At 43.0% G+C, this 22,181-nt stretch overlaps 1 protein-coding gene across 1 annotated transcript; it reads left to right on the top strand.

Annotated features, from left to right (window-relative positions):
- Window positions 1–947: 947 nt before the first annotated feature.
- On the top strand, window positions 948–21,722 carry setd2 (SET domain containing 2, histone lysine methyltransferase). Its single transcript, XM_070965950.1, has 21 exons — window positions 948–1,126; window positions 5,449–5,470; window positions 5,632–9,662; window positions 9,745–9,876; window positions 10,318–10,446; window positions 10,815–10,938; window positions 11,023–11,100; window positions 11,191–11,288; window positions 11,447–11,579; window positions 11,850–11,984; window positions 12,076–12,204; window positions 13,086–14,147; window positions 14,254–14,302; window positions 14,379–14,670; window positions 14,801–15,545; window positions 16,436–16,561; window positions 17,276–17,412; window positions 17,576–17,687; window positions 18,951–19,025; window positions 19,183–19,284; window positions 19,914–21,722. Exons 1-21 carry the CDS (start codon window positions 1,092–1,094, stop codon window positions 20,073–20,075), a joined length of 7,908 nt encoding a protein of 2,635 aa, XP_070822051.1. The 5' UTR covers window positions 948–1,091; the 3' UTR covers window positions 20,076–21,722.
- Window positions 21,723–22,181: the final 459 nt, after the last annotated feature.

Here is a 22,181-nt window from a genome sequence, read left to right as displayed (position 1 = left end):
AACTCAATATACCTGCAAATGTTTGCCCCCATCTTTAATAGACCTTGAATGTTGCACTGCCTGTCTATTTCTACAATCACGTCCCTCAGTCTATTTCTCATTGAAGCTACTACTTGCAGTTTACATTTATCTGACGCCTTCATTTTCTCGATATATGTTGCATTGCTACTTTTGTGGCCTAGACTTAATGTTGCGTTCACTTTACTTCTTGAATCCGTAAAAATATTCAATCAAGTCCAACTCTTTCTCAACATGCAATCCTTGGTACCAATGGGCTGTGGCCTATATAATCTCTTTTTAGATCAAGCAATACTATATTGAGATCATCTGTGTATTATTGAGATCCCTTTCGTGAATAGCTATGGAACTATGACAATACATAAGTCACGACTTCTCTTTTTTGTTGCATGTGGAAAATAAACAAAATACTTCATGTGATGAACGGGGTTTAATAAGTCACTTGTCAGTACATGAAATTTGCTTTATGATCCGACTCTTGCTCAGACTCTCATCTGTTTATTCAGTAGTCACAATTGGATGCAGTTTTGCTTATTTAAGCTTTGCTGTTGCTCGTATTGTCCACTCTGTTTTCTCGCTTATTTTCTAACAAAGGTGCGAAGCTTTTAGTTTTATCTGTATGTTTATTCAGTAAATCGCTATTGCTGTGCGCTACGGGGTTCGCGCCAGCAGTGTTCCCACATCATGTGATGTTGTTGGACACAGGAGCCACAGCCAGAGACACACTGAGAGGATCAATGTGTGTAATAAAAGGTATTCCAAAAACATGTTCATAATCTTTAAGGCAGATCAGATTGTCACTAGTACTGTAATTTACAACCTCACCAAGTTAAGACTATCTGTCGTTCGGATTTCGCGATCATTTGTGTTCTCGGTCTCTCCTCCAACTGTTGGCTAACTATGTGAGCTCATGCTAGCTCGATAGTACCAGCGATCACCCAGGCTGAAGCTGGGGCGCATCAGCACGGGGACTCTGAGCCGACGATCATTTCCGACAGCTCCGTATGGATTTGACGTCGGCATAGATTGTTGCTTGATGTTTTACAAAGGGCCGATTAAAGGTGATTTCGAAGATGGGGGAACCTTGTGACCTTAAGCACTTCGTAAAGTGAGTACCCCGTGAACCGCTGTTTTTTTTACTGAACGTCACGTTATTTGGGTTTAACCATCCTACTACACACAAGTAAGACAAAACATCATTAGCTAGCATGCTAGTAAAGCCGGGTACAGAGACTTGAGAATACGGGTCCATTATACCCTAAAATGGGAACTTTTTGCTTGTTCGTTAAATTAGGAAAGCAACAAGCGCCCAACTAGTCGAAAAACTTACTTTACTATGACTTTAAACATTTGTGACAGATCAAAGATCTGTAAGTAATCCATAACAACAGTAACGTTAGCCTAGTGGCTGCGAGTTACAGTGCGAGAGTTAGCTACCGCAACTAGCTTTAGCTGCTGATGCTAGCAGAGTTCCTTGACTAGCCTACTTCGTTTACAGAAACAAATGTGATTGTCTGCGCCTGCTACCTTGCCGATAAACCGCTTAAACGCCACACGTCTCCTATTCCCAAGCATGTAATTGCTGGTTGGTCAATATTAACAACATTAATTAACGTTATACACGACACAACACGAGCTAACGCTATCTTTAAAGATGGCCCACGGAAGCTTCTCTGTTCATGTTAGCTTAGCTGGTTGTGATATTTTTGTAAACCAGCGTCGCAGTCGAATAAGCTAAGTCAACGCTGCCTTGCCTGCCAGCTTGCTACTTATATGCATAGTGTAGTGTGACTAGTTAGCAAATCTTGGCAACATATTTCACTAAATTAATAGGTTTGCCACACACCCCTTGCTCGTTTTCATAGTGGATAGAATCACCCTTTGAAAGGCCATGACTTGGCTGCAGCCAGTCCTCCCGCTCAGGCCATGTTTTAATTAGTTTCCTCATTTGCTTCAAACCAGTCACCGTTTGTTTTCATGAGTGCCCATGTGTTCTTTGACATCAATCCTTATTCTGCAGACACCCTTTGTTTTCTGTAGGCCATATGCTTGCACTGTACATGTCCAATAATGAGATGCATGTTCTCTACTCGCCCTGCATCCATGTTTTTCATCTATCAACGACCATGATAGTACTATTCACAAACCATTGGTGGATGTAAGCTTTTATTTTTGTTGTTGCTGTGATGCAGCCTGAGTGACAGCAGTACAGATTAACTGTCCACCAAGTTGAGAAAGAGGGAAATCCTTGTCTCATACATATTAAGACGTGCAACTGGATTCTCTGCCACATTGCAACCATAGATAACAGGATTCTTAGGAAGCGATACTTGTAGAAGTTGTTAATACTACAACGTTTGAAAGCATGTCACACTGTGCACTTTTTGACGTTGTGTACACATGGAAGATATGTTTTGCGCAAGCCTGACACGCTACTAAATGCTATGTATAGTATGTCAAACAAAAAAAAAAGTTGCATTTGCATTTTTCCGCAAATTCCCACAGATGTCAGTGATGTAAAAATTCTAATAGTTATTGACAGAGTAGCTGTAAGCGGTTGAGGACAAACAAAATTCAGTTCATTGCAACCCTATCTCTCTTTTTGTCAGGTGTGGCGTCACTTTGGAGGGCTCATTTCTCTGATTTGGATTATACTTGGCCAGCAGCCTCTTCAGGCCTTCTAATCCTAGACGAGTTTCTCAATGGACACTCTTCTCAAGTCAGAGATCAGGTATTAGACAGCACAAAATGCAACTCACAGTGTATGTTCTTTAGAGTAGTTTGATATGAATTTGGAAAAGCATTTTATTATGGTCGCCAAGTTGTATTTTGCTTTGGATGCAGACCTTTCAGCCATCTATACACTGATAAACCATCTTGATATCATTAGTGAATCCTAAACCCAAGGCCTTGTCATTATTTTTACACTGATAGTTATTTGACATTTAAAAATACAAGACTATTATCTGCAAAAAAGTCTTTGGCTCTTTTTTTAAATTGATAACTGATAACATGCTGTCTTTGTTACCTATTTATATTGTTATTTGTGACTACCCTGTGTATAGAAAGGTTGTGTTTTGTGCTGTGTAGCCACAGATGTAGCTTACAGTACAAGAGCATCTGTTACAGTAGTATAAAATGTCAAGGAGCCTCTAAAAGTAAAAATGCGTACTTTAATTCATTAGTAGGAAAAAGAGACATATCATTTCAGGTTCAGTGACTGGGTGTCAAATATTCTTGCAGCATCAAGTTAAAATGGTAAAATTCTTGGTCTAGTAGGTCCAGTTCATTAATCATTTTCTTGTAAGATGCTTGTTATAGCCTTTTGTATATAACAGAATGTCACTGCAGAAGTGTCTCATTTTGAAGGTCACAGAGAAAAAGGAAAAAATGAAATCCTAGTGGATTAAATGACCCAATTGTTGCCTGCACCCATATTGAGCCTACCCTAAGGAAAACTCTCTCTCTCTCTCTCTCTGTCTCTCTCTCTCTCTCTCTCTCTCTCTTTAATTCTCTTTAATAGGACAAAAGGAGGTTCAACATCCCAATTATTCACATTTTTACATATTAAATACTTATATCAGTGGGTTGGTTAGGTTATTAGTTGGTTAGGTTATTTCCACCCTTATTTAAAGGACCCTCATATATCATCTAAATGTACTCTACATTTTGTTTGTAGTTTGTTTTTTGTGTGTATGTGTGTACTGTAAAGTCTGCTGGCCTAGGTTTACGAATAGGAATAAATGAAATTGTTTTTGACAGTAGTCACCACAAAATCACATAAATGGTTAAACTCACCATCATTATCACCTCAACAGATTCAGTGTTTTCTTTCAAGAGTGATAACACAAACTCAGAAAGCCTCTATTGCGTAACAAGGGAAAGAGTCTGTAACACTTACCTTTGGCTGCAATGAGCAGTGATATCGCAAACTTACTGTAACATGGCAAACGTAAACATACAGTCTGACTGGACCACAGACAGTCCAACGTGTCATACAGCTCATTCGTATTTCATCTGGCCTTTACTTTTGAAGAAATAGTGGGTTTGTTTTGTTTCTCAGTGTGGTGTTGACAGGGTTTTATCATGGGAAAAATTGAGGCACACCATCTAAGTAGGATATGAAATGCACAGATTCTTGCAAGCTAGGCTCTTGCTGTGGAGTCCATCTCATCTGACATATATTTTACTGTTTACAAAGGTTTAGAGTTGTCGGCCTCTGCATGCTGGCTGACTGTTTAGCACAGTGGCCTCACAGAAAGAGACAGGTCCTGGGGTTAAATAACTATCCTGACCATCTTCTGTGTAGCTCGCATGGCCTTTTCATGTTTACATAGGGGTGTACCAATTTTCTTCTACACCAAAATCATGCTCCAGGTATTGTTCTTGGAGTTGCTTGAGTCCTCAGATGTGATTTAAAAGAGAAAAATCAAAATATTTAAATAATAATGTCAAATAATGTTTGTCTGTTGCTGGTATTACCTAAATATGTTTGGAATGTTTATTGTTAAGTCCACAACTTCATCTTTGGTTTTATCGACATGTCCCCAAAAAGACTTGCCCTTAATAGTTGAATGAAATATTCAAGACCATCAACACCATGCTGAGTATTTAGGCACCGTTAAGCAACAAACACTGTAATATTGATATGTTTTGGTGGAGGATTTTGGTTTTATTTTCCACCTTCCTCAGCCAACCTTAGTTCATAATGAACAGTACGATACCTTAGATAAATAGAAAGTTTTTGATTTTTTTTGTTTTCAAGTTACTATGGCCCCCTACTTTTGTCATACAGCTATTTCACTGGTTAGTTCTCTGTGTAAAAGTCTGCAAAAACCAGTATCTGTGCAATCAACAGCCCAGTGAACCTGACAGCCACACAAGTGCTTCCTGTCATTTACCTGCCATTCAAATCCATTACACTCTGTCACTGTCTCTTTGTTCGACACCGCCCTATGTTGAGCTTGTGGTCTAGACACACGCTACAAGCTGAGTTGGAATCTATCTGAGGAGTAATGTTGCATGTCAGCCATTCCCCCCATTTCCTGTCGCTCTCCACTATTTGTAATTGATAAAAATAGTTTAGATGAAAAGGTTGAGATGAAATTCAACAATGCATTCCATATATGATTATTTTTGTTAGTATAACAGGCCTGTTGCATGATGAGTCACAGGAGCAGGCAGTGGAACGAGTACACCCAACACTGTTGTAGCTTGGATCAAAGATTTTTTGCTTCAAAAGCATCAGTAGTTATGAGCACACATGTTCACATCCCACAAGGTTACCGTAAAAATATTGGTTTCATATATCCTTCCTTATTATCTAAAATTGTTATATATAGTGTGGCAAGAACTATGCAAATTGATTTCTGTGTTTCCTCTTTTTTTTTTTGTTGTTGTTGTTGCCGCGATGTTCACATGTAACCACAGAGAAGAGGGGAGTGGTGCCTCGGTAAGTACTAACTTAAGTTAAATGAGTGTAAATATTGTCTTTTTATGCCTATTCATGCTGTTTGTGTGCTTTCTGTTAGCCATTGTTACCCCTATGTCTAATTTCATGATTTCCAAGAAATCTGGGTAACAGCTTCTTATGTGTTCTCTCTTTTATTGTAGCTTAAGGTAGAGGGCCTATCCAAGGCAGCTCTAATCAAGAGCCTGTCTCCCAGAGTTATGCTATCCGACCATCTCCTGCCTAAAGGGACCAAGATGAAGGTCAACCTGGAGGATCAGGGTCGTCAGAAAGTGTCCTTCAGCTTCGCACAGACCAAGAAGCCACTGCAGAACCTCTTCTTCATCCCTGCCAGCTCTGACAAGTCTGTCACTGAATCTCTCCCGGCCTTGTCACAGTCAACCTTACACAAAGGAGGTCAGAATACAGACGGCAAAACTGAGCAAAAGCAGACACCCATGGTGCCAACATCAACAGCAGAGACACATTCTCAAACGCCAGTCTTCTCTGCCACTAAACTGAAGACTGACTTAGCAAAGAAGCATTTCAAGAAGCAAATTCTCAGTGTCTCTGTGACTGAAGAGAAACCAACATCTGTTGTGCCGGAGGAGCCACACTCTCCTGAATTACAGGTTCTGCAGAAATCAGAAAGTGTAACTGAATTCCCAATACCCCAGCCTCAGAATGTCGTCAGTGTCTGCCTCTCTGAGAATGCCCACATTGAGGCCTCGGAGACAAGGGTAACCCGTAGCCTCAAGAAGCCAGCTGCTTCCTCTGGAAAAGATGGAGAGAGTTCCAGTAGTGCTGAGCAGGACAGTAAAATATACAAAAGGAAAACCAGGTCCCAGTCTGATAATGCTCCCCCTGGCTCAGAATCTGATGGAGATTCAGTCCAAATGTCTTCCAGTCACAAATCAGTTGACTCCAAAAGTAAAACAAACTCTGACAGCAGAAGCAAAGAGGTAAAAAAGTCTTCCTGCGGTTCACATGTGGAGGAAAAGGACAAAAGTTTCTCAAAGCGGTCAGAGAATCATGAAAGGTCTTCTAGTTACTCCAAAACAGACCGTGATTCAAGACACACATCTTCACGCTCATCTCGATCAGACAAAGATCGCAGAAGAACCAGGTCCAGATCACGGTCTAGATCGAGAGGGTCTAGAACAAGTTCATCTCACTCCAGATCAGAGAGATCCCGAGGTGACAGAGGGTCACGCTCTGAAAGGTCATACTATCATGATTCTGATCGGAGATCACATAGGAGTTCTCCACACAGAGAGAGGAGACGTTCTCGTTCTCGCACTGATAGAACTCGGGACAGTTCTGACTCTGAGGATGACCACAGAAAGACAAGGACAAGGACAAGTGACTCCAGCAGATCGTCTGCTCATTCAAGCTCACATAAAGAGTCAAAATCATCCTCCTACTCAAAATCTGAGAAAGCCTCCAAATCTGCAGATTCTCCTCACTCCTCAGAATTGGATAAAAGAACGCAATCGTCAAAGTTTGAAAGGACTTCAAAGCGACTATCAGACTCTGATTCCCAGCGCAAGTGCTCTCCTGATCAGGACTCCAGTTACCGTAAATCTAGCTCCCATCACAAGTCAGAGACCAACCGCAAATCCTCTTCTTCCAGTATGCACACCCACCCTCAGACATTTGAAAAACGGCAAAAAAGCAGCTCTAGTGACTCTGAGGCAGATCATAAAGGAATATCACAAGCCTCTGACAGGAGCTCCGGCTCAGAGGAGAACTGTAAAACCCCCCACAGGAAAACCAGTAGGCCAGACTCAAAGCAGTTGACCCCTTCTAGATCTTCTGTGAAACCTAGTGGACACGATAGACAATCAAATGACATATTTCACAACCCTGGCAAAGTTCCACCTTGTGCAAACACCACAGAATTGTGTTCTCAGAGTGAAAAGGAAAAATCTGATTCCCAACCAGGTGAGATGGTCGCATGCACTGATCAGAGTTTGCAAGAATCAGAGAGAAAAGAATTTAATTCAGGTCTTGAAGTTGAGAATGAAAATGTCTCAGCTATAACCTCAAATGAAAGCCTAAGGCAGGTAAATGCCGCCCTGGAAAACTTGACCAATGTGAAGGATAGCCTTTCTTCTAATAACCGACCACATGTGAACTCAGATGCAGCTGTTTTAAAGTCATGCAGTAGTAAAGATAGTATAATGTGCAGCCAGGACAAGAAAGTTGTTGACTGTTCACCAGGGCCAAAGTCCTTACTTGATACATCAGATCCAACTGTCACACATGATGTCCAGCAGAACACTAAACCAGAGACTGTTGAGGTGAATATGGTTTCAGCGGTCGGCAAGCAGATTGACACAAGTGTACTACTCACATCTGATTCATCAGGTTTTGAATCTGAGAATCAGGTGACACTTGAACAGCAAAATATGGATACTGTTAAAAAGAGCAGCAGTACTACCAAAAAGTCCCGATGGGATATTGTTGGGCAGGACACCCCAGAGAGTGATAATTCACAGAAGATACTTTGTGCAGAGAGTAAGCCTACTGTTAAAAAAGTGATCTCTGTCAAAAAGATTGAGTTTTCTAAAGAAAATAGCCAACAAGACTCTGACATTAAAGATACTGTTCAGCAAGAAGCCGAAACACATTCCAAACTGGTGAAGCAGATTGAGATCCCTAAGCAAGAAGTCAGCTCAGACAGTACATCCATGACCGATACATACAAAGACCAAAGTGAGCCTTTACAGGAAAGCACCAGCGTTGACCACTGTGACTTAAAACTGAGTATTTCTCAGAAAACAAACACAGATGAGCCTTTGCACATAAACGATACATCACAGGATGGCAAAGCTGCAAAGATGCAGACTTGGAATGGCGACGATCATGAAGAAAAATCCAAGGACAGTGCACACAAGACCAAATTGATTAAGAGAAGTGCGCTAAATCAGGAAGCATTAGGAGGGCAAAGTGAGGTCAGTGATAGTGACAACTCGGAGTATGACTCTGATTGCGGTGAGGCTATAAAGCGATTGCACTCTGTGGTTGTGGTGCCAAAGAATTCCTCCCTAACAATGGATACACAGGACACAGGAGCTTTGCCGTGCACTCTGATGAATAGATCAGAACTGCAGAATGCTAATTTAGCAGCTGATGTGAATATCAGTGAAGTCCCAAAACACAGGCAGGGGAGTCCTTCCACTGCGTTTGCAGAGACCAGTGGTCCATGTGCTGGTGTGAAGGATTCGTTCAATAACAGTATGCTGTGTCAATCCCAGAGTAATATGATTGACAGCACCAGTCACTCAGAGGGCTCCAGCTCCACCAGTGCCCAGCCTTACATGGCTGGTCATGTCAGTGCCCATGGAAGTGCCACAGATCTTCCCCACAACCTTGATAATTCCAGACAATGTGAGCAAGGACACAAACAGCATGATGTTAGCAGCAGAGGTGAAAGGATGTACTCCCATTACCGACATGATGATTTCTCCAGTGCTGACAATATCAGTGACAACGTTGGATTCAGCCTGGGTTGGGATTTTTCGCAACCAGAACAGCCCAGTAGTACATACCAGCAGCCTGATAGCAGTCATGGGCCACAGTTAATGAACACTAAACCAGCAGGAACCTCTCCCAAGGAACAGGAGCACAAACAGAGTAATGTCTTGTGGAACCACCAATCCCCTAACATGCAGACTAGCAGACAAACCTACCTCCATGTGCATGAACATTATCAGGATCCTGCAGGTGAAATCCATCCTGACTCCCTAACTAGTGACCATGACGACTACAGTGGGGATAAACCATCTAATCTTCATAAAACAGCTGTTGAATGCAGTGGCCACAACACTTCTGGGTCATCAAGCTTTGTACAAGGTCATGAAATAAGCAGCAACAGCAGGGGCTCTGCTGTTCCTGACCCCCCTAGAGAAGACTATTTTAGACCCCACAGAGGCCGGGGTCCTCCAAAGAAAAGGCGTCCTGAGATTGAGTCAGATTCAGACAATGAGGCAGAAGCTGGGCCTGCAGGCAAGAGGGACCGTCTAGGAGATGCTGATGTCCCCAAGGAAAGTCATGTCAAAGCTGAGTTCCACCGTCCGTCACTTACTCTGCAGGACTTTCAAGATGCCAATAAATGGAAAGAGTCATCCAAGTCAAAGAAGATGCCCCCTTACTTTGACTTGATAGAGGAGAACCTCTACCTGACGGAGAGGTAAGGTGTCGTCCAGCCTAATAAACGATTAACATTTCACTAATTTCAGGCTTGAGCTTTGAACATTTTATGTTCTTTGCAGAAAGAAGAGCAAATCGCATCGAGATATCAAGAGAATGCAATGTGAGTGCCCAGTGCTGCCCAGAGAGGAGCGTGCAAAGGGAGTATTAGCGTGTGGGGAAGACTGTTTAAACCGGTTGCTGATGATTGAGTGGTAAGTTGATTAGTACAGATAAAGCTGGTGACAACATATAAGAACTCAGTATTTTTAAATTAACATTTTGCAGGGTTCCCAGGTTAGGAAAACCTGGAAATACATTAAATACTTTTAGTGTTAAAAGGATTGCACAATTGACAGAGAAAGACAGATACTATCCGTACTGTAGACAAATACTGTTCTTATGCTGTTTATCTCTTTTTTGACACCCTGACAAATTGTAATTAATGCTTTAACAGTAGGAGATCTAGTAACATGATTTAATCAGAGCTGGCTGAGAATCATTATAAGTCATGCTGTCCCAACTCAATAACAAAGTCAAGTCAGTTAAAATATGGCGTTTTGCCATCAAAAATGTGCAGGAGCGTGTTGAGATACATATGTTAACTAAACAATATGATTGATCTTATCTTTTTCTTTTTTCTTTTTTCTTTAAAGTTCCTCACGGTGCCTGAATGGAGTCTACTGTTCTAATCGACGCTTTCAGATGAAGCAACATGCAGACTTTGATGTTATCCTCACAGAAGACAAGGGCTGGGGACTACGTGCAGCTAAAGACTTGGCTCCGTAAGCCTCTTAAAAGCTTCCAGTTTAACATGTTTTTCAAGTATTTAACAAGAAAGGATTCACAAACTAGGAAGTTATTTTGTGGCTACCTACTTTGTTAGATTGCATTAGGCTGCATGATCAAGGTGTCCATTTTGTTTTCACCTTTATACACTTAAAAAAGTGATTGCATCCCAAAACTATGGGCCATTTAAACAGGTTGATGTCTAAGCTTCTGCACTTAGAACAAGTGAAAGCTAAGACTTGCAAAAAGCTAATATTCCACTGGAATTTAACCTTTGTTTGGCATTTAATTAATGTTCTTAAATGTTAAGGGGGCGAAAAAAGAGACAGGATGATTGTCAAACCTTTTTTCATTGCTATCTCAGGAACACCTTTGTACTGGAATACTGTGGGGAGGTATTGGACCACAAGGAGTTCAAAACAAGGGTGAAAGAATATGCTCGCAATAAGAACATCCACTACTACTTCATGTCTCTAAAGAATAATGAGGTGAGTGAAATTACAATTAAAGCTAATGTTTCAACTGCAATCTGTTGGATAAAGTGGCTGACACATTACATTATGTCTCTTCAGATCATTGATGCAACGCTGAAGGGCAATTGCTCTCGGTTTATGAACCATAGCTGCGAACCCAACTGTGAGACTCAAAAGGTAAAGTAGCTAAAGAAAGCACTTGAATAATACTCTTTCAGGTTGATTTGAAGGCGGACATCCCTGATATTGGTTTTTATCTCATTCCAGTGGACTGTCAATGGCCAGCTTAGAGTTGGGTTCTTCACCACCAAGGCTGTCACTGCAGGAACTGAACTGACGTTTGATTACCAGTTCCAGAGATACGGGTACCGCTTCTATACAGTTATTATTTTTCACCACACCTGTGTTTTGTGCCGTTTATGAAAATGTTTTTGTTGCATGCAACATAAGAATAGATACGTTCATATAGATATGGTCATAAAGAGTGGTTACTTAGTGCTTGCTTGTTTGTCTTTTTCTGCAGCAAAGAAGCACAGAAATGTTTCTGTGGAGCACCCAGCTGCAGAGGCTTTCTGGGTGGGGAGAACAGAGTTAGTGTTCGGGCAGCTGGAGGGAAGATGAAGAAAGACCGCAGTCGAAAGAGCGCACTCACCACGGTCAGTTCTTTCAGTCATATTTCACAGCGTGTCTTGGTTTTACACCTGCCTGCCGGTAACGTTAATGTGGTTACATTTCCACATGAGAGTCAAAACCACAATAACTTAATATATTAGCTTAAATTAGCTATAACTTTGAGCTCAAATTGGCATGCTAATTTTCTTTTGTTGTTTTGTGATGTTAGCTCTGTGTTTTATGTAATGGGCTAAAATGTCTATGAGAGAAACATGTGGCATTTTTGATGATGAGATCATGTCGTACTTCCTCAGGTTGATGAGGAGCTGGAGGCGTTATTGGAGAATGGAGAAGGCCTGTATGATGAGAAACAGGTGGTGTCTCTCTGCAGACTCATGGTCCGAGTGGAAACCATGGAGCAGAAACTCATCTGCCTCAAGCTCATACAAGTATGACCTGAGCGGCGGATGCCTAGTTTATATTGTTGACATTTGTTATTATAATTTGCACTATGTAACATCGTATGTTTGTGTTGCACAGGATACTCAAAATCCCTCATGCCTGAAGCAGTTCCTAGACCATCATGGATTGTCTTTGCTGTGGATTTTCATGGTGGAGCTCTCTGAAGCTAAAGGCAACAGTGCCAACAACATCAAACTGCAGTTAGAGGTGACACACGTCATTGACTGTGCATTAAAACATTCATAATTAGGGGTGGGTATTGCCAAGGACCTCACGATACGATACGCATCACGATACTTGAGTCACGATACAATATGATATTGCGATATCCAAATTTTGCGATATATTGCGATATTCTACATAGTTCACTGAAAAATGTAAAAGGCATTATGCATCTTAAAATCAGAGTTGTATGTACATCAGATGATAGTGATCATTCATGGGACAACCTGAGTCAATGTAATTCGAATTATCCATGCCATTTTATTGTAACTATACAAGTGCAAGTTACAACATATTTGCATGAACAACATGAGCTGAGCTAATATGTTGGGGTGCTGTCGTGCTAAATAAGTTCACAAGTTTGTTGTGTTACCCGAATATCTAATGGGAGCGAAACAGTGTTTGCAAAGGGTCCAGGGTCCTCTTTGTCCAGCTCACTGTGTCTTTCCCCTTTCCTTTGGAATCCAAAGTACCTCCAAACATCTGCCTTAAAGTTGAAGGTCTCTAGTTTAACGTTACCAGCCATGCTTGCTTGTTTTTTTTCCGGCTCCACTTCCTCACTGCAACCACCAGGGGAAAAAAAGAGAAAAAGAAGATAAGTGCCTTGCAGCGACACCCCGCGGAAGTCATACTGGACTTACAACCCGTCTGAAATCTGATTTATTAATTGAAAAAATATCAATATTCAAATTTCGAATATCGATATTGAATCAGAAGACAAAGTATCGCGATATATTGCCATATCGATATTTTTACCCACCCCTATTCATAATGTTGTCAAATTCAACTCATATAAGTGTAGCCTGTACGCTCATTTACGTGCCATTTGCTGTTTGATCACTGATATTCTATCTTTCTGTTGACAGATTATGAAGACCTTGGCTGTGCTACCTATCTCTACTAAAAACATGTTGGAGGAGAGCAGAGTCCTGACCTTCATTCAGCGATGGGCTCAGACAAAAACTCTCCCTCAGCCTGTTGAGATGGATGGTTACTCCAGTGAAAACACCTCCCGAGCTCAAACACCCCTCAACACTCCTGATGGTTCCTCTACCAAACTGGGACCAGAATTGGATGGTGACGCCTCCAAACCTGCCGTTTACCGTCGCCTTAAAATCATCAGTGAAAACAGCCTGGACAGTGCACTCTCTGATGCTAGCAAAGCATCTGATGGGAAGGAGGAAGAGGAGGATGATGATGAGGAGGAAGAAGAGGAATCCTCACATGCAGGACTTCCTGACAGCAAACAGTTGAAGGCAGACCCAGTGTGTGAAGCAGAAGATCCGACGAAAGGAACAACGGAAGAGTCAGTGAACGAGGAGAAACAGGAAGAGACTGAGATGAATTCAAGCAGTCAACACCAGCCTGAAGTTGAGGACGTAAAAGAAAAAATGGAGTTGGATTTGGAGAAGGAAATTGAGATGAAAGAGGACACAAATGAGGGTCAGACAGATGAACTTGAGCGGCCAAAAGAGCATAGTGAAGAACAAGACAGTAGGGAGGAGCATACCAGTCAGACAGTCACAGAAAAGGCTGAGCTTGAAGGAGACCAACTCACCGGTAAAGCTCTCGAGCCAGAGAGTCAGTCCATCCGAACAGATGTTGCTGATCTTCCACCTGAGCAGCCTTCAGAGAATGTGGAAGGCCAGGCAGAGATGCAAGAGGCTGAGAAGCCTCCTGCTGGCAGTGAGACGCAACCTGGTGAATCTACCACTGATACTGCTCCAAGCTCTGAGAACCCAGAGGCCAGTATGCCTTCTGAGGTCATAGCGACCCCTGTGGACCCATCGCTTATAGGAACTCCATCTCAGGATGAAGAGGAAGGTGTCTCAGATGTGGAGAGTGAGAGGAGTCAGGAGCCCCAACTCAGTGCTTTGGACATTAGTGGCATGGCTGCCAGGCTTCTAGAGAGCTGGAAGGATCTGAAGGTAAGCTTAGAGGCAGACAATATCAAACATGCACCAAAATGTACGTGTAAATAATGTTTGCATGCTGTTGTTTTCCTTGAAGTCAAAGTTGTGCTTGTCCTTTCAGGAGGTGTACAGAATACCAAAGAAGAGTCAGGTGGAAAAGGAAGCAAATGGTAAGTTTAGTCCAATGCTGATTTTTGGCCTAGAATTTTTCCCCATACGATTTTGACTGATTATCTTGTCTCACAGATCGCAGCCGAGATCGAGACACAGCTTTGACGCCACGCACCACGTCTGGTAGTCGAGAACGTGAAAGGGAGCGAGAGAAGGAGAGGGAACGCGACAGAGACCGAGATTATGACAGAGACAGGGATCGAGACTGGGACAGGGAGAGGGACAGGGACAGGGACAGGGACAGAGATCGTGACCGGGAACGTGATCGAATCTCTGACAAAACTCCACGCAGCACTGAGAGACGGAGGAGGCGCTCCGCTTCACCACCCTCGTCCTATGAGAGGACCACCAGACGCACAGAGGAACGGTGAGTAAATTCTTGTGATTCTGGGAGCGTTGTGGAGAGTGCTCTGCAAGCATAGTGTGATGTATGTATATCTGTATGTCATGGTGAAATTTTAGCATTTAACTGTGGTCTTGTTCCTTGGATTTTTAAGGTTTGACCCATCTAACAGCAGCAAGACTCCAAGGGGAGGTGGTGGCAAGGAGCGCAACAAACTATCCACAGAGGAGCGCAGAAAGCTGTTTGAGCAAGAGGTTGCTCAACGGGAAGCCCAGAAACAACAACAGCTTCAACAGCAGCAGCAGCAGCAGCAGCAGCAGCAGCTTCAGACGATGTCTTACGACCCTGCTCTGGCCTATGCCTCCAGTCCTGGTTTCATCACCTACCCTCCCGGATATCCCATCCAGACCTTTGTGGATCCCTCCAACCCCAACGCAGGCAAAGTACTGCTACCTACTCCTTCTGTTGAACCCACCCGGACCTATGAACAGACGCCCCCCCAGCGTCTTATCTCGGACCTGGGACTGACCTCTCCATCCTCTACTTCCCAGGCCACTCCAGTCTCTAATCTCTCTCAGCACATCAACACCACCAACCTCGCCACTGGAAACCCTCAGCAGTACGCGCAGCCAACGGTAGCACCCCAGGACGCAGGCGTAGCTGTCCTCTCTGTACCAGCCCAGACGGCCCCTCAGGTACAGGGCCAGCAGAGCTACACCACTCTCTGGGATCCCACTACTCAGCAGGCAGTGACTGTGCAAACACAGCCTCCGCAGCAGTATGCCACAGCCCCTGCGCAGGCGCAGACACAGACGGCCATCTATTACCAGGGCCAGCCATGCCAAACCATCTACAGCATCCCCACAGCTTACCCTCAAGCCAACACTCCCGTTATACAGGTAGGGTGCTCTTTGTCTGGTGATTTTACTCTTAAATTTTCTAATTGCTCTCTAGAGTATACAGTGTTGAAAAGCATAAATAAATATTTTTGCCATTATTGTGGAAACCCCTTTTATATTAAGGGAGTAACAAGTTTGTGATTGGACTTGATATGTTACTCTAATGGTCCAGTTAACTTGAGATTGCACTGCTTATTTTGGATTGTACATTTCAGAGAGTTTCGAAGCTCGTAAAGAAGCTGTCCAGCAGCAGAAGAAGTGAATGCAATGGGAAAAAGGAATATGTCATCTCAACAGTCACAGCACTCCATTGCTTGTGCATTGCTACTAAATGTTAATCACCATGTGTAGTAAATCATTATTGAAAATTAAAACACAATGCAGCACGCGCTAAACACACAGTAATCGATGTCTGAATTTTTAGAGCTTACACTGTATAAAACATGGATGTAGTCTCCATGATGTCACCCACAGCTCTGAAGAGCCATTGTGAAGCTCGGCGGTAGTGGCTCCGGCCATCATGATCTTGGCTGTGACTGACTCCGCCTAATTTCCAGCTAATCCAAAAATGGACAAAGAGGCAGAGCGTGGGTGGGCCTGAGATGGGCCAAATGAAGCCTGGTTGTTGAAACCTACTAGCTAGCTGTAACTCAAAGAAGCCATGCCCATAAATTATGCAAACCTATAATTTAAACAAGTGAGATATATAAAAGTTCACCCCTCAACAGTTGTCACAAGTTGGAAATTAAGCTATAGGGAAAAAACATTCTATATATTTCTGCTGTAAAGTTGGGCTTTTTAATATTGGAGTCATGTTGGCTTCCTGTTTCAGCCCCGGAGGTTGCCACTTTGTAAAGTGAAACTGATCTGATTGTATTGTCCTTCTGAAGGCATACACTGAACCCACAGCCAGCTACCTACATGGCCAGCCTGTGTATCCTGGTCATCAGCAGGGAGTGGTGGTGCAGCAGGGAGGCACAGTCACCACCATTGTCACATCCCAAACTGTCCAACAGGTAACGCACACACTCTCAAGTTTCTAAAGCACATGGTAATACAGAGAAATCTGGACCCTAATCCATCCAATCCTAAAATGATGTGTTCACTTGAAACAGGATGATGGGGCAAGATAAAACACATTGACATGTAATTCATAACTGTATACCAAATGGATATTAGTTAAGGAGAGGAAGGCAGTGTGATCTGAAAGGAGGGGCAGAAGGGTCGGATTCCATAAACATTTGTGATCATTTCATTGGATGATTCTTGAGTAGCATGAGTTCACATTAAGGATTAATTGTCTTGAAGGATGCAACAATTTGTCTGGACATTGGAGTCACCACTTTTGAGGATCTTTGAGATTTTCATTAATCTCCATTATGTTGCATGTGATTTTGAGGTAACCCTTACTCTCAGTGCGGCCACAAGGGGGCAGTATACATCTAAACTATACTTAAGAACAACAGCACGTGGATTCAAAACCTGTCTCGAATAAGGACAAAGTGCCTTTTAAGAAGACTGAAATTAAAACAAATAAAGGAAATGGCTCATTTCTAAATAAGACTCTAATCTCTGAATCGTTTGTGATTGTAACTACCGTTGTCATCAAAGATGTGGCTGAAGTCAGAGGAATCAGGTTCTTTCTCCTGGCAAAATCCAAAAGAAATTCGAGGTACTTCAGACTGAATATAATGGATTTGCTGCTACTTTCTTTTTATTCTCATCATCAGGAAATGATTGTACCCAACAATGTGATAGACCTGCCTCCTCCCTCTCCCCCCAAACCCAAAACTATCGTCCTACCTCCCAACTGGAAAGTGGCGCGGGACCCTGAAGGCAAGATCTATTACTACCACATAGTCACAAGGTTAGTATTACTGTGTGTGTGTGTGTGTGTGTGTGTGTGTGTGTGTGTGTGTGTGTGTGTGTGTGTGTGTGTGTGTGTGTGTGTGTGTGTGAAGTGTGCATATGCGCCCCTAGAATCGCCATGCACGTGTTTCTACCTGACCTTGCTTTTTTCTGTACATCAGACAAACACAGTGGGACCCTCCAACCTGGGAAGGAAGTAGCGACAACACTAGTGTGGACCATGAATCAGAGATGGACCTGGGAACACCCACCTATGATGAGAATCCTTCCAAGGTGAGCTTTTAGCTGTGATCGTTTTCACAGTGTGTTATGAAATGTATGTGTTGAAATGAGGAATGAGGAAGCATCCTCCTCACTTTTTCATTTGGTTCCCAGAAAGTTTGCGCCTGGATGCAAAACATGATTATAGTGTTTGTTCCTTGAGGTAATTGAAGATGCTGTACTGGTGATTGCTTTCAGCTGTGTCTCAAGGGGGAAAAAAAGAAACGCACGACGCTATATTCATTGAGAGTTATGACCTCGCCAGTGACTCCTCCTCATAAAATGGCTTCATCAGAATCTACATGGAGACACTGAAGAGAGAATCCACTCACCCCACCCCCTGCTCAGCTGTCTGTCCCTTAGCCTCAAGGCTGTGAGGGGAGGGGTGGCTCAGCTCATCTCTTCTTCCTCTGCCTCGTTTGTTTTCCCTCTCTTCATTTTTATCCTGACTTTGAGGGTAATAGAAACCATCTGGGTGACCCAACATTAATTTGTTTGCGGTTTCTTGTACTAAAGTCCAACTTAGCGCGCGCCCCTTTTGTCTCTTTTAGAAAGATGTAACAGAGTTGGAAAAAATAAGCATCAAAAACTGAGATGGCAAGATCTATGTCTGTCATGCAAGGTTTCCCGCCAAGAACAGCTACAAGGTCATGGACCATTTCCCAGCATGTGTTTAGACAGTGGTGATGTCCACGTCCAGCAGTCGAAACTGTGGCACATGCGCTGCACTTGCAAAGCGTCCGATTTCACTGTTTCTGGATTCCTGGCCCTGGCACTGTGTGTGAGTGTGTGCGTGTGAATCTTATTTGCTTGCTTTTGATCCTCACCACTTTGTTGTGGGTCTATGCACTCAGCTGTTGCCTGCTTGCCTTTACTGTTGAAGGCCGGGGCCGGAGAGGCAGCATCCTGGCAGGATATCCCTGCTTTGTGTCAAGTCGCTGGTGAGCAGGTGCTGTTTGATGCCCCACTGACCTTGAGAGCTACTGTTTTGCAGCCAGTTGCCATGTTTGATGTAGATGATGCACAGGTGGGGCATCAGTTGTGTTTTAATTGTAGAAAACTAGTGTACTGGTTAATATCAGTATGACTTGGTGATACTGTCTTCCATTATAGCAAAGAAAAAGCCTGACAAACAGATGAAAGAAGTAGAATTGGATGAAGGATAGTTTGGGACAAATTCCACTTGCAAAGCCAAGAGGTTGAATATGAAGTTCTGTTTGTTTGCTAACGAGTGTTTTAATTGTATCATCCATCTCTTGTATTGCATTGTTACAGTTCTCCACAAAGACAGCTGAAGCAGACACATCCAGTGAACTGGCTAAAAAGAGTAAAGAGACGTTTCGCAAAGAGGTGAGCCAGAGTTTCTGTAAACAATCTTTGCAGCAATGCTATTTGATCCAGCTGTTTACCTTTTTCCAAACCTCTACACCTTTACCTACGTGGAAGTAAATGCCTTCTAGCCATCCATGATGGTTTTCATTTATTCTCTGTGTGTGTTATTACTCAGATGTCCCAGTTCATAGTGCAATGTCTAAATCCTTATCGGAAGCCAGACTGCAAACTTGGACGCATCAGCAACACAGAAGATTTCAAACACCTGGCTAGAAAGGTAAGGCTGAACAAAGAAGATGTTGAACCTCCATCAGTGCTGAGAAGCTTTGAGCCTTTCCTTGGCCTCCACAGAGTCAGAGTACAATGAAAGCATTGGTCAGCTTTTGACTTGAAAGGAAAAGTTTTTAAAGTTTTCCCCAAACCAGAACAAAATAGTTGAGCTCTCACGATTTCTGTCTCCAGCCAGATGTTTTTGTATTGTCCCTCAGGAAGAGACTAAGAACACATTGTACATGTAAACCATTATCTCCCTCTCTTTTGTTTCACTCATTCCTTTCTAAAAGCTCTTTTCAACCAGCGTTTCTTCAAAGGGCAGCATTGTGTTTTTCCATAGTTGCCGGTGGGTCCGTGGATTGTGTGTGTAGGGAGTGGTTTGCGCTGAGTGCCACTCGGACATACCAGGACTCTGAGGACATGGGCACAATAAACAGAAAGACGAGTTGGGCTTTACTCATTTAGAGATTGTGTTTTATTGTCTTAAATTATAAAGGGCAAAGTCACTAAAGGAGAATTAACCATCCTACCACTCCACCACAACTTAGATATACATTGTAATTATATAATTTACTGCAGTCTGGTGACAAGAAACATGTCTAACTCTGTCCTCATCTCTGCCCATTCTTCTAGCTAACTCACGGAGTCATGAATAAAGAGTTGAAAGCTTGCAACAATCCTGAGGACCTTGAGTGTAACGAGAATGTGAAGCACAAGACCAAGGAGTACATCAAGAAGTACATGCAGAGATTCGGCTCCGTGTACAGGCCCAAGGAGGACACAGAGGTGTACTAGCCTCAGGGGCCACAGATGTAACACTTGCTCTGCGCGAAAAACAGGAGAAGCACAGATTTGCCTTTCCATTCACTCCTTCATGTATGTACTGGCCAGCCTGAACCGTGAAGTAGTTCCTTGCGCCTATTTATGACTAAGAATTGCACTGGTGCCCAAGAAGCTCTCCGGGCCCCGTGGATCGTGGAGGAGCCTCATTCTAGAGACTGTCGGAGACTAGAGTGTCGCTGAACAAGCCCAAACTCCAGGTGCAGTGGGTGCAGTGTTCTTGATGGATGACACTGGGGGTGCTACAGAGACTGTTTTCACTGACTGTTTGATTTTAAGCTTCTTCTTCTTCTTCTTTTTTTTCCATTTGTTGCTCTTAAATGTTCCAGAGATGATCACCTCAATTCCACTTTTTAAACTCTTCGAGCCCTGAACGAGGATTATCGGTGGAATCAGCTTTTGGTATTTTATTTATCAAAGTTTCTTTGTTACTTTCCACTGTTAGAAATGGATAAATGACAGAACAGTCCAGTCCTCCCTCCCCCCTCCACTTCCTTTTTCTTGTGCACGCTTCAACCCCCTGCCACTGACTGTATCTGGTGCTGCTTTTAACTGGGCTGTGGAGGTCCAAGCTTCCACTCCTCAAACCCTGCCTTCTTAACCACAAGACTCTGGAGCCTCTGTTGTTTTATGAATGCATGATGTAGGCTGAGGTCAGCGTGGTATCCTTATGGAAATTCCTACGTTTTCCATGTCTCCTGCTTCAAGTAATATGGCCTCACCGGGATGAGCTTTTACTCACAATACACTTAGGGATCAGCCAATAACCAGCAGGTTGGCAGTGGGGTTAGTAATCAATATTTCCATCTCTTTTATCAATTTATGTATAATAACGGGAGCAGGGTTTGAATGCTATGTTTGATGTGCTGTTTAGCTGTGTATCAGTTTTTCCCCATTTACTGTCCAACCCCTCCCTCGGCTTGTTCTGCCCTGTTTCCTCTTCTTGCAGGAATATCCCTGAAAATGAAGTTTGTAGCATTGCATTTTTAACAGATTCTAAACATCTCGTGTGTTCTGTTTATTTTGGTCACGTGTATGTCCCAGTGAGACGGTAGAGACACTTAGGCTGGCCTTGCTCCACAAACTGTCGTTCAATAATTTCCGAGATTTTTATGGTTGTCGAGGTAGTTTCGTTCGCATAGATTGTCGAAAGACTATTGCATTAAAAGGTTCCAACATATGCACATTGCTTTATATGTGAATATATTGAATAATAGTTTGGGGAATGTTTAAGTAAGCAGACACTTTGTAAAAGGACTATCATTTCATTATTGAAAGTGTAAATATTGTGTAAATTTACCAAAGCTGTATGCAGGAGAGTAGGGTCAGGGAGCACAGTGAGCCCACCCATCCTCACCAGCTCAGCCCTCCTGATGCAGTTCCCTCTTCAGTCTGTCAAACTTAGGACCCCGCTGACTCACAGCCCTTTATTTTATTTCAGTGGTGGGGGAGATTTTCATGCGTTTTTTTGTTTGTTTGTTTTTGTTATTATTTTTCTATGTACAAAGTAAGTAACCCTACTCTACTGTAAGTATTGTGTAAGCACATTGTCATACGAGTGTACAAACATTTTAAAATATAATAAACTTTTTTGTAAAATGATGTCCGTCTCCCTGCTGTGCAGTTGAACTGGATTCACTCTGTGTCGGTTACATAGACGCAAACAGATCGAAGCAGCGTGAGTGAGTTCTGTTACATGATTAACTGCTGAGTGCACACCCAATCCCGTTTTAGATTGGCTCCCTCCTCTAATAAGGGGTGCACATGGCATGAATGCCACTACAGCACAGATGCACGGTGTCGAGCCAGATGTTTGGCCCCAGTGAAGGGAATCAAAGTGATCGACTGCCTTCATTAGAGACGTTCAGTGTGCTCTAAACATGGAAACCCGTGACGAGTGGAGAGAGGCGCTGCTGTGCTTCCCCTCTCTCCTCTGTCCCAACCCCCCTCCAAGTGTATGCACATTCCGCAGCCCCATGCCTGTGTGCTCCAGACCGCAGTTAAGCAGTCCCGTCTGGAGTGTGTGACGGCATGTAACACTGCCCTAGGCCAAGCTAGATG

The sequence above is a fragment of the Chaetodon trifascialis genome, chromosome 7, assembly GCF_039877785.1.
Source record: "Chaetodon trifascialis isolate fChaTrf1 chromosome 7, fChaTrf1.hap1, whole genome shotgun sequence".
In the NCBI taxonomy this organism is placed as follows: Eukaryota; Metazoa; Chordata; class Actinopteri; order Chaetodontiformes; family Chaetodontidae; genus Chaetodon; species Chaetodon trifascialis.
Note: the sequence above shows the minus strand (reverse complement) of the source record. Positions and strands in the feature narration are given on the sequence as shown.

Coding starts and splice junctions, on each gene's coding strand:
- setd2 (XM_070965950.1), top strand. CDS start 1,092: ATGGGGGAACCTTGTGACCTTAAGCACTTCGTAAA. Junction 1,127..5,448: donor GACCTTAAGCACTTCGTAAA/GTGAGTACCCCG, acceptor ATGTAACCACAG/AGAAGAGGGGAGTGGTGCCT. Junction 17,688..18,950: donor ATGATGAGAATCCTTCCAAG/GTGAGCTTTTAG, acceptor GCATTGTTACAG/TTCTCCACAAAGACAGCTGA.